Source organism: Triticum dicoccoides, chromosome 3B (assembly GCF_002162155.2).
Source record: "Triticum dicoccoides isolate Atlit2015 ecotype Zavitan chromosome 3B, WEW_v2.0, whole genome shotgun sequence".
In the NCBI taxonomy this organism is placed as follows: Eukaryota; Viridiplantae; Streptophyta; class Magnoliopsida; order Poales; family Poaceae; genus Triticum; species Triticum dicoccoides.
In genome coordinates this window covers 143,383,726-143,393,345 of record NC_041385.1, presented here as the reverse complement: position 1 = coordinate 143,393,345, position 9,620 = coordinate 143,383,726, and the positions used below count along the sequence as shown (strand labels likewise).

At 45.6% G+C, this 9,620-nt stretch overlaps 1 protein-coding gene across 4 annotated transcripts in view; it reads left to right on the top strand.

Annotated features, from left to right (window-relative positions):
• Nucleotides 1-5,099, top strand: part of LOC119275211 (transcriptional corepressor LEUNIG-like) — an 11,720-nt gene extending 6,621 nt beyond the window's left edge. For all 4 annotated transcript variants that reach the window (XM_037556019.1, XM_037556018.1, XM_037556017.1 and 1 more), the window contains exons 11-19: nt 1,297-1,476; nt 1,592-1,837; nt 2,076-2,196; nt 2,484-2,593; nt 2,716-2,865; nt 3,361-3,516; nt 3,691-3,807; nt 4,109-4,312; nt 4,687-5,099. In XM_037556019.1, the coding sequence (XP_037411916.1) occupies nt 1,297-1,476; nt 1,592-1,837; nt 2,076-2,196; nt 2,484-2,593; nt 2,716-2,865; nt 3,361-3,516; nt 3,691-3,807; nt 4,109-4,312; nt 4,687-4,827 (1,425 nt within the window). In that variant the 3' untranslated portion in view covers nt 4,828-5,099. The remainder of the gene's footprint in view (nt 1-1,296; nt 1,477-1,591; nt 1,838-2,075; nt 2,197-2,483; nt 2,594-2,715; nt 2,866-3,360; nt 3,517-3,690; nt 3,808-4,108; nt 4,313-4,686) is intronic.
• Nucleotides 5,100-9,620: the final 4,521 nt, after the last annotated feature.

The window sequence follows — 9,620 nt, the reverse complement described above, 5'->3', positions numbered from 1 at the left end:
ATCCACAAGGCCCGTCCCAGTGGGCCTCTGCTAGTCTACAAGCGGCACTTTGCCAAGCCCAGAGTCAGTGTGTTCAAACCGACCTCTGCCTCGCCAGTCAAGAGCTGACTCTTCAAGAGTGGGCAATCTCCTGCCAAAACCTATTTCTAGCTTGATTATAAAATATTGAGCAGAGAAGTTTTCAATTAGCAATCACCCCCAGAACTCCCCATCGACATCCATCAAAAGCTTGGCAAATTATTGTTGCAGTGTGCCACCTGAGGAGGCTGCTGCCGTGACCAGTGAAGACGTTCACTAATCTGCAGCTCCTGGGGTCTCTTTGACCCGACATCTAAGCTTTGTTTGTTTCTGCATTTGACATGTAGTGTCATAATTTGTTATAACTAACTGTTGAGCTGGTTTGCTGTCTTTATGTCATTGCCAAACCTTGCCTATCATTTCAATGGACTCCTTCCCTCTTTGCCGGCACCCACCTTCAGGACTGCCCACCTTAGAGCATAGTGTGCTACCTCCAGCTTCTTTCAATCTACCTAACCTACCATGGATACCACAAACTGGAGATGGAATTTTCTGAACTGGAACATTAGAGGTCTTAGCTCTGACATCAAAGGAAATGTTGTTACAAAAAATAAATAGAGGAAAGCGGCTACATGCTATTTGCATACACAAAGATATACTGTTTGGCTCTCTGACATTAGCACATGAAGGCTCAATTCATTCCTTGGTTAAAAATATCTTTTGCATTCCTATAGTTCAACAATGAATTGCCTTATCCAAACACTTCCTTTTGTAGCTTCAAATCTCAATGTGCTTGGCCTCCGTATTAGAATCACTTTAAACCTGTACAACTTAGTGCACCTCCATTCAAAATAAATACAAATTCAAATCGCGAACAATAATCATCTTTGAGAGTAGAAGTTCGCGTCGGTGGAGCTACTTACCACGAGTTCATCCTGACCTTAATAGAGTAAGAACACATCCTTATTGTTTTCAAGTACTTAATATATTCTTAACAGCTGTCCAGTAGCACTTACCATCAGCTCTTTGTCAGTCTGGAAGTTTGCATGATCACATGATCATCTAGCTAACACATCCTTATTGTTTTCAAGGACTTAATGATATTCTTAGCAGCTATCCAGTACCACTTACCATGAGCTCTTTGTCAGTCCGGAAGTTTGCATGATCACATGATCATCTAGCTGTTACGTTATGCTTGCTCAGATATACCCTAGCGCTACCATTTACGGTGTTTTGTATCTTAATAGAAACCCTCACCACTTCCCCTCTTTGTAGTAGAAGATAGCTGCTTTACAACAGCAACGGCAAAGCAGCAATCAGCAACAGCTCCTTCAACAATCATTACTGAGTCAGCTACCACAAAGCTCAAATCACTTCTCAGGCCATCATGAAAAAATGGTGCCTGGGAGTGTTTCTATGGATGGAAGCTTGTGCTATTCCTTTCGTGGAAATGAACAGGTTTTACTCTGTTCTGCATGATCCAACTTTATCATCTTAACATCTTAATTGCGTTTTGTTGAATCTTCGAGTTTCCATAAGTTTGTAAACCCCAAACTCTGATATGGTTTTGCAGGTTTCCAAGAATCAAAATGGGCGAAAACGCAAACAACCTATCTCGTCATCCGGTCCAGCTAACAGCTCTGGTACTATGAATACTACTGGCCCCTGCCCCAGCTCAGCACCCTCAACTCCTTCCACAGATACTCCAGGAGACACCATATCAATGCCACCGATGCACCACAATGCTAGTATATCGAAGGCCTTAGTTGTTTTTGGTGCTGATGCCCCAGGCACGAGGGAATCGCCAACAAACCAGATTGTATGTTATTGTTTACTACTCCCTCCATTCGGAATTACTCGTCCAAGAAATGAATGTATCTAGATGTATTTTAGTTGTAGATACATCCATTTTTGTGACAAGTAAATCCGAACGGAGGTAGTAGTACTTTGGAAGTATTTGGACGCACAACTACTATTATTAGCCCATCTCTGTTATATTGGTTGATCCTTTTGTGCCTTGTTTATTGCTTGATCCTTTTGTGCCCTGACTTCTGTAGGCTGACATGGATCGCTTGGTGGAGGATGACAGCTTGGGAGATAACGTGGACTCGTTCTTGTCACATGATGATGCTGCAGGTCCAAGTGATGCCCGCAGCCGTTGTATGGCTTCTTCTAAAGGTGCGATTCTTTGGTCTAGCAGTTTAGTACCAAAGGCTTACACCAATTATTGGCACTGGTTCCCTGGGTTACCAGTGTAGTATCCACAGGTCCCAATCGGGTAAACTGAACTAGGTTGTGGTTAGCATGGAAACCGTGAGGTGTACAGACCCTGGTCCCTTTTTTAGTGAAAACCTAACAGGTGTTGAAGTAGTATGCTGGTTCATTGGGTTATATTTACATTGTTTACTTGAAAGTTGTATCATAAGTTTGTTTCATATTTAACCTTTTGTGTATGTTTTACACAGGATTCGCCTTCCGAGAGATTTCTTCAGCTCGAGCAAGCACCAACAAGGTTGTATGTTGTCACTTCTCATCAGATGGAAATCTACTTGCTACTGGGGGTCATGATAAGAAGGTAAACATGCATGTTCATACTAACCAGGCTGCTCAGTCGAAGGGATATTGTCTGAGTTCTGGAGATTTGCATCCAAAATTGGTGTTGAAACTGAAATATACAACTGTTATGTTTCAATGCAGGTGGTATTGTGGAATGCTGAAACTTTAAAACAAAAGGCAGTATTGGAGGAGCATTCTCTTCTGATAACCGATGTACGGTTCGGCCCAAGCATCCCACGTATTGCTACATCATCATTTGACAAAACTGTCAGGGTCTGGGATGTCGACAATGTAAGTAAGCCTGTGCGGTTTGTCAACGCTCCAACTTTTGCTTACCCATCTGCTTCCTTGTGATTTGCCTATCTTACATTGCACAACTCTGTCAAGTAACATCGAATGATAATATCAAATTGCTATTTTTTATTCGTAACTCAGATGTTAATGCCATCGCAGTTACCTTTTATGCTGAAACTGGAAAGCCTAGTTAATTAGGCTGTGAAACTCACAAAAGAGAGCAGTTTAAGCAATGTCCATGGCAAGGCTACCTGTCATGAAAGGTCCCACCACCCCCAACATCAGTTCTGAGATTCCTTCACACGGCACAAATTCTTCGTCTAGGAATTGTTTCTTATTTGTTCTGGGGTGTATGTATGATGGTTCTAATTTGATTTGGATGCTTGGGAGATGTCTATCCTTGTTTTCTTAAGAGTTACAAATGCAGCAAAGTTATATGTTTTACTATATAAACATGCCATTAACATTCGGCTCCTGCAATGTTTTTTCCAGCAAGATGATACAGTCCATACGTTTACTGGGCACTCAGCATCTGTTATGTCGGTGGATTTTCACCCAAACAAGGATGACCTCATTTGTTCTTGTGATGGGAATGGTGAGATTCGGCTCTGGAGTATCAGCAACGGAAGGGCTGTCCGAAATTTCAAGGTTACTAAACTTTGCTTACTGAGCATTCTGTTGATCTCTAGTAGCTTTGCTTTGTCCATACAATTTTGTTCTGAAAGTAGCGAGATGCCACCGGCACAAGCAGCAGATGGTTTTAAATGAGATCACTTGCAGATCATCTGTTTGTTGATTTATTTACTTGTAATGCCTGTGTAGGGAGGTTCAAGCCAGCTGAGATTTCAGCCACGTCTTGGTGGATTTCTTGCAGCAGCTTCAGAGAATGTTGTATCTATACTGGATGTGGAAACACAAGCTTGTGTTAGGATATTTGAGGTTTGTATTGGATGGCCCTAACCTCTATATTTCTACATCACAACTGGATGCAGATAATCTGCTTATGTTTAGTTCACTAAGTGGCATCAGGATGTAATCTCGGTGTCTACTTCCTTGTTTAATTGTTTACTCAACCTTTTGAGATTCACTTGCATTTATGACAAATTGGTCTTGCCTGAGTATTCTCTCAAGTGCTCAGGTTGCTGCTGTAATAAGAATTTACTTGTCTAGTAATTGAAAATTCCCTAGGTCATGAGTCATGACAAATGAAAACTTCAACCCTATCTTGGTAATTTTGCAGGGTCACACAGAGCACGTTGATTCACTTTGTTGGAGCCCCACTGGTGACTATGTTATCTCTACCAGTGAAGACACGGTAAAAGTATGGTCTGTGAATTCTGGGAATGAGAACTGCGTGCAAGAGCTCAACAGCACCGGGAGCAAGTTTCATGCATGCGCTTTCCACCCTAAGTATCCATCTTTGCTCATCATTGGTTGCTACCAGGCAAGTGTTTTTAGCGCGTAACAGCGTTTTACGGCCATGACACGTCTGAAAGTAAATTGCAAAGGACTATAAAATGTGATTGCAAATGAAATGATCTCAACTAAAATTTTAGCTTGCGTTGGAAATTCTCATCCTTTTAATACAAGCATGACCTAGAATTTCAACTGCAATTTTAGCTTCAAATGTAGTTGCAAATGAAATGTTCTCAACTACAATTGGATACTATTATTTTAATGTCTATAAGAATAGACATGATCACTGGATTTCCTGCTAAGATATATTTAATTGATGATAAGGATAGACAGGATCATTAATTTTTCCCCCTAAGATATTCACGCTGTTGACTTACAAGTGTTTGGTGTCCAACACTGCAGTCTCTGGAGCTGTGGGACATGGTGGAGAACAGGAGCATGACCGTCGCGGCGCACGACGGCCTCATCTCTGCCTTGGCCTCCTCAAGCTCCGGCCTGGTGGCTTCAGTGAGCCATGACAAGCACGTGAAGCTGTGGAAATGAACCGTCCCACCGCCGCTTGCTCTGAACCGTAACCGTGGTGGATGAGCGAGCGCCTTTTGCCGCACCGCACCGAACCAATCTGCCGTGCCGGTGCTGGAGACGACTCTAGATAGCATAATAGCCCCCCTAGTTATGCGGCATATGACGCTAGACTGAATATATATGGTTGGTTGGAAGTACAAGCTTTACCCTGGGACCGTGGGAGGGTGGATTGATTGCCTTTTTGTATAGAACATCAGCAGCTAAATATATCTATCTGAGTTTGGACACCATCTCTGGTCTCTGAAATGGTTGTGCTCTGAAAGTGCTGCTGCTCCGAATGATGGATGAGGATTACGTGATCGAGTTTCGTGGCTAGTTGATTTTACTGTAGGTAAGTACTATATGTGGCCGCCGGTGGCGGCCGGGAGGCTCCGAGATCCCATCGCTGCTGGTCTCCACCTCTCCTCCTCCTTCCTTGCCGCTGCCCAAGGGCACGGCCAGGCGAAGCCTTGCCGTTGCTGGTGGCGGCGGAGACTTGTGGTCCTCCCGCTCGTGTGGGGCTGGCGCGGGCCGGCGCCCCCGGTCCGGAGCGTGGCGTCGGGCCGGACGCCACGACGGGTGGTGGCGGTGCTTCGGCGGTTCTCTTCCCTCGCGGCAGGAGGCTTCATGGTTTGGTGTGTCGCGGTCGCCAGGGACGGCGGCGGCGTGACCAGATGGGTTTGCAACGGCACGGTCGGATCTTGGTTCAGGCGTGGGCCTTGGTTACTGGATTGCCGTCGACGATGGTGGGTGCGGCTCGTCTGCAGCTGGGCGGATCCGCAGAGATTCTTCCCTTGTCTGGTCCTTACAACACGTGCAACTCCGGGGAAACCCTAGGTCTCCTTGCGATCGAGCGATGCCGGTGCTTTTGCATTGTAACCCCTCTTCTGGGCATCGTTTTGGAGCTTACTCCGGTTGAAGGGATCAGCGACGCTGGCGGCGCACGTCTGGTGGAGCAACTGTCGATGAAAATAGCGCCGACTACGGTCATGGCGGATGATGGCGACGTCTTAGATGCCGCTCCTTTGTCGAGGCATCGTCGTTGCAGTTTGCTTCATCAGGCTCGGGATGCTTCGGGGGAAACCCTAGATCTGGGTCTCCCGGATCGGACGATGATGGCGTTCTTAGTAGCGCTTTCCCTCACGAGGGCATCGTTTTGGAGCAAATGATGGCTGAAGGTGACAAGAGTAGGAGCGATGCTTCATCACACACATTGATGGTGTCGGATCTCGATGGCACGACGCTCTAGAGATTAGGCGTCTGATGTGCGATGATGGACTCGTGCAGGAGGTCGACGCTGTCTGGCGTCGTGGTGGCGCCGGCGGCAGCTAGACCGAGCAAGGTTCACGCAACAGTACAACTCTGAAGATGGATTGGTGGCAGGTGGCTGCGGCGGCTTCATACTCGGCAGACATCCTGGTTGAGGAGCACGCCGGACTGGTGGGTGCCCATACCCGGTAGGCGTCCTGGTTGGGACCTCAGGTCTTAGATGTTAGGTATGGCTGTGAGGTCTGTTTGATATTAGGCCCAAACTATCAGCATCCCTTCATCATTTGATAGGAGTAGCGACACTTTTGTTGCCTAGATGGTGGCTTCGACTTACTGTTGTATGACTTTGTAAGGTCTTATGTGAATAATTAATAAAGTGGCTGCATGCATCGTTCAGATGCAGAGGCCGGGGGTCTCCCTCCTTTTCTAAAAACCAAGTACTATATGTGGTTTCTCGTTTGTGGTGGTGGATACGGCTGCAGTCTATGCCATGCCATCCTAGTGTGGATGCTTCAAGCCTAGAAGGGAAAAGATCTGTTGGTGTGGTACCACAACCTACACGAATAAATTGCAAAAAATTCACCACAATTGCGAGCCATAAATAAAAAAACCACCACCTTATAAAAACCATCCAGTTTCTTTTTGATAGTTTGCGAAAAACGTTGATCGCTCGATTTTTGAAGTCAACGTCGAATCATCGACGGCAGCCAGATTGGCACATCCATAACTTAACTTCCGGTCTGGGCGGGCGACGTTGAGTGAGTTCTACCCCTCCCCCTATTGCATTATCTCATTTGTTTGCTGTTAGTACAAATTGGTCCTGCTGTTAGTGCATTTTAGGAACTGGGCATTAGGTATAAGAAATTTAGGGGATTGGCGTTGTTGCTAGTGCTATTTAGGAATTATGTTTTCTCAATTAGTTCAAATTTAGGAATTAGGGCTTTGAAATTAGTTCAAATTTAGGAACTAGGGCTTTGCAATTAGTTCAAATTTAGGAACTAGGGTTTCTGAAATAGGTGCAATTTAGGAAGTAGGGTTTCTGAATTATTTTCCTTAATTTGTTTGCAGCTTGTATGATGAGATATTGGATGCTAGGTTCCATTTCCAAGGTTGTGACGATCTGAAAGGACTATGTCATTCTGATATATAACCTATGCGAATATGTTAGCTTTAATTGGGACAGAGGGATATGATCATGACTCCATGTATGATGTGAAAGAAGAGGGTGTAGGTATGGCAATTTGGCTGGGAAGGAGCTCATAAAATCAATGAAAAATGTAGAAGAAATGTTGCAGTTATATGTGGAGAAGATGTGTGTTACAATCATTGTTATGAAATGAAGAACAAAAACGAAATCAGATGTTCACTCAACATTGGAGATGGATGTGAAAAGCAAGTTTCAATTTCAGAAATTGGACAACCTCTTGTATATGAGATTGATCGGTGTATTGTATCTGAGTCATTGTAGTAAACAAGAGAGTGGTCTGCTCCTCTTGTTACAATAAACACAACACTCACAAATAGAGTATCATTTCACTCAAGAGAGCTGTAATTTGAGAAAGGGGAAGGGGATTCTAGAGGTGAATGAGATAGATGTTTTTTTAAGTGAGTTTGTTGATGATATGAGAGCAATGTATCAAGGAAGAGGTATCTGAAGAAGGGAGAATACGGAGAAGCAGTATATGGAGAAAAGAGTGACAATGCTTTCAGAAGATGATGATGGAAGTTCAGATCTGAGTATGACATGGGGAGGAAGAGGATGTAGAACTGAACCAAACAATCAAGGGTCTTAAGAGGATGAGAGGTTCTGAAGGTGATACAGAGCCAGAAGACTTCATGTGAGTCTGAGGAGGAGGAGGAGGATGGCTTTGTTCAACCAGAGCCTTTGTAGAAATTACCTGTGAGAATAGGCCCAACTACTAGATCTCATTCCAGTTCACAAAAAACACTTGAGACTGACTACTTGCCCTCATCTGATGAAAATATAAACACAATACAAGTTAAGGATTCAGATGATGAAGTGGTGTTCTTTGTTCCCTCAAGTATGATAAAGTCCAGGTCAAGGAAGAGAAAGGCCATACAATGGTATCAATTTGTTGGAAGACGTGCTTTCCTGATGTTTACCAGTTTAGAAGAGTGATGCGGAGCATCCCTCCATCATCCCCATGGACTCTACTACAACTAATCAAGCACGAGATGGACCAATGACAAGAGCACGCGCCATCGAAACCGAGGTTAATTCTTTCCTCTCCGAACTTCATTCAGATTCACATAAGAGATGGGTCCTACCTCAAATGGAAACGTTGTGCCTCTTAGGTACCAAGGAGTTTCCCATGAAGAAGGTAGGAGGGAGACCCAAACATCTACGAAGAGAGAGGAGGAAGAAGGACACACAACGCATGGAGAGTAGGAGCTCTGGACACCCCGGGTGCCCGGACCCCTACGCCCCCGGGTGCCCGGCCACCGGCTGGGAACCGACCCTGGTCACCCCGGGTGCCCGACCCCTCCAGCCTGGCGCAGCGCCGCTGCCCCGGGTGCCTGGCCTGCCTCGCTTGGGCACTGGCCCTCGCCCGCGGGTGCCCGGGCCACCACCCCTGGGTGCTTGGACCCTACACCTGCGGAGGCCCGACCTCTTTTGAACAGCCCGGGTGCCCGCCCACCTACCCCCGGGTGCCCGGACCCCTTTGCTCCGGGTGCTCGGACACGTTCGGTTTGTGCCTGCGTGCAGTAGGGTCAAAAGACCCATGTACCCCTGTTTTCCCCCATTTTCGTCCCTAGACTATAAGTACCCCTCACCTAGCTCATTTAGAGGATAACAAAGTATATGACATGATTTAGTTGAGCTTTGCTCCTTGTACCTCCTCTTGAGAGAGAGACCTCTCCCATGGAGATCAAGACCTCCTATGGAGAAGATCCCTAGTGGATTCAAGACCCCATCTAGGGATGGATCCCCATCATAGGATCATCAAGACCTCACCTCTTCTAGGAGTGGGAAGAACTTTACCTTAGTGCTTGTTTCATTTGATTGTTCATGTATTCTTGTGGATCTATGTGTTTGCTACTCTAGTGGATGTGTGATTGGGTTTGTTTGGAGTGATTTCCCTTGTGTGTTCTTGTGTTCTTGCTCCTTTCCCCCTCCAAGTGTGAAAAGATTAAACCCTAGGGTTTCACCCTACAACATCTTGGTATCATGAGCCAGGTTGATTCACATCTCAGAGTCCCTACCCCCCATTTGCTAGCTTGATCTTATTGTTTTTCGTCCTAATTTGAAAATCCCCACAAAAATAGCCCCAATTTTTTTCTTGCAATTTGTTAGATCTTGTGAGATCTTGTTGTTTTGGTCCATGGATTTGTTGTTTGGCAAGTGGATCTAGCCTCTCCCCAACCATCCCCACCCTTCCCACCATGAAATCCATCAATTTCTTCCATTTCCCAAAAATTTCTGCCCAAATTGGCCACCCCTCGGCACCCGGACTTCAACCCCCGGGCAAGTTTTGCCCAAC